This window comes from Morone saxatilis, unplaced genomic scaffold (assembly GCF_004916995.1).
Source record: "Morone saxatilis isolate NCDOM2014 unplaced genomic scaffold, NCSU_SB_2.0 Contig1, whole genome shotgun sequence".
NCBI classification, from domain to species: domain Eukaryota; kingdom Metazoa; phylum Chordata; class Actinopteri; family Moronidae; genus Morone; species Morone saxatilis.
In genome coordinates, this window is record NW_023339651.1 from 21903874 (window position 1) to 21906030 (window position 2157).

Below are 2157 nucleotides of genomic sequence, written 5' to 3' on the forward strand. Positions count from 1 at the left end.
ATTTTCTTTGCCTTTTATATGTAAGAGAACTTGTGTGTGTGTGGTGTGTACTTATGTATGTAGTGTATGTATGATATGTATGTATATGTGTGTATAGATATATATATATATATATATATTATATTATATATATATATGATAGATAGATTAGATAGATAATAGATAGATAGATAGATAGATTTACTTTTTCATCCCCAAGGGGAATTCACAGTTTCCCAGCACGTATCACAACTTAATAATAATAATTAATAATCAATAATAATAATAATAACAAGGAGGAGTCAATTAGAAGAACTAATAGAATAAAAGTAGGAATAAATAGCCAAATAACGACATGGGGCATAGTGTCTTAAGGTGCATTGGCAAATCCAGTGCTAAGGTGTCTGTCAGTCTAGTGGGTCACATTAATGCAGGGTGCCACTGTGTCAGTCTGGTCAGGTTGGTATGTTAAAGTAAAGGGTAGACAGAGTTTAGAGTTTTCCTCCCTTGGGGGAGTTGAAGGCCTGATGGCGTGGGAGAGGAACGATCTCCTCAGTCTTTCAGTGAACAGGACAGTGACAGCAGCCTGTCGCTGAAGCCTGGCTCCTCTGCCTGTTAGATGTGACTGTGCAGTGGAATGGCAGTGGAATTGTCCATGATTGACCAGGAGCCTTTGCTCCTGCCACAGATGGTCAGGCTGTCCAGCTCTGTGCCACAACACAGAGCCGCCTTACCTACCGTCTTGTCCAGACGGGAGGCGTCCTTCTTCTTAATTGCTTTGCCTCCCAGCACACTACGTGCATAGAAGAGGGCGCTCGACCACAACAGACGATAGAATATCTGCAGCAGTTTTTTCGCGAGTTGAAAGACGCAGCCTTCTGAGGAAGTATAAACGGCTCTGACTCTTGCACCAGGGCCGTCTGTGTTTTGGCAGTCCAGTCCATCCTACTCCAGGTGTTACTCCCACGGTTTCTGTATAAGTCTGTACCAACTCCACACGGTCCACCGTTGATGGTCCCAGGTTCCGAGTGAGCCCTGGGCCTTCTGACGGTCCACCACCATCTCCTTGTCTTGGTGGTGTTGAAGGCACAGGTGGTTGGATACACCATGTGACAATCCTGGATGAGGTTTCCTTCCTCTCTGTCACCCCTGATACCACACTGTGTCGTCTTGCGAACTTGCACGTGACAGGATCTGATTATATTTGGGCAAGTACCGACGTGTACAGTGAACAGGACTGGAGAGAGCACAGTCCCTTGTGGGCGCTCCGTTGCTACTGACCACCAGTGTCGACTGACAGTCCCTTCAGTCGCACATAACTAGGTCTGTCTGTGAGTAGATTCCATTATCCATGCCCAGATGTTTTTTGAGTCTACTCATGTTCTGCTGTTTGTATTGCAGAAGTCGAAGGCTGGATGGTAATTAAGGAGCTGGAAAAGTCCAGAAATGTAATTCTCACAGACACCGTTTCCTCTATCGGTGAGAAAGGATCTGTGGCTCAGGTACACATGGCCCTCACTCCACCTTTCCTGTGGCAAACTGCAGTGGGTCAAAGGGCGTGGCAGACCTTGTTTGCTCAGGTGTGTAGCAGCAGCCGTTCCATATGTCTTCATCACCTGTGATGTCAGGGGCGACCGGTCTGAAATCTTTAGTTCACCAGGATGTGGTCTCTTTTGGGGATTTGGGTGATGCAGGATGTCTTCCACTGTCTTTAGGACCCTCCCTGTTCCAAGCTCCAAGTTGAAGATGTGCTGTAATGGGGGAGTCCAGCTTCAACGCCACCAGGCCTTCCAGACAGTCGAGGGGATTATTCCATCTGGACCTGCTGCCTTTGCCTGGGACGAAGCCTCAATTAAGCTTCCACACACCTGGGCTGGTGTGTGTGTGTGTGTGTGTGTGTGTGTGTATAAAAAGAGTGAAAAAAACAATTTCCCCCTAGGGGATCAATAAAGTATATCTACTTCTACTTCTTCTTCTTCTTCTTCTTCTTTTTCTTCTTCTTCTTCTTCTTCTTTCAGAGTAATCGACCTTGGAGTGATGGTTCCCTGTGATAAGATCCTCAGAGAGGCCACCAGACAGAAAGCAGGTACAGTTTTAAATGAACAAAATCAGAAAAATATTTGATTTCATAAATATGGTATTTTAGAAAAAAATTAATGTGCCATGATAGGCCAGTGA

The 2157-nt window shown here is 45.4% G+C and overlaps 1 protein-coding gene across 1 annotated transcript in view; it reads left to right on the forward strand.

The window, feature by feature from the left end:
• The window catches only part of mtr (5-methyltetrahydrofolate-homocysteine methyltransferase), a gene marked incomplete at its 5' end in the record, with an annotated part of 32378 nt that overhangs the window by 10621 nt on the left and 19600 nt on the right, over positions 1 to 2157 (forward strand). Inside the window, 1 exon segment of the mRNA XM_035660641.1 lies at positions 1998 to 2065. Within this exon segment, the coding sequence (XP_035516534.1) occupies positions 1998 to 2065 (68 nt within the window).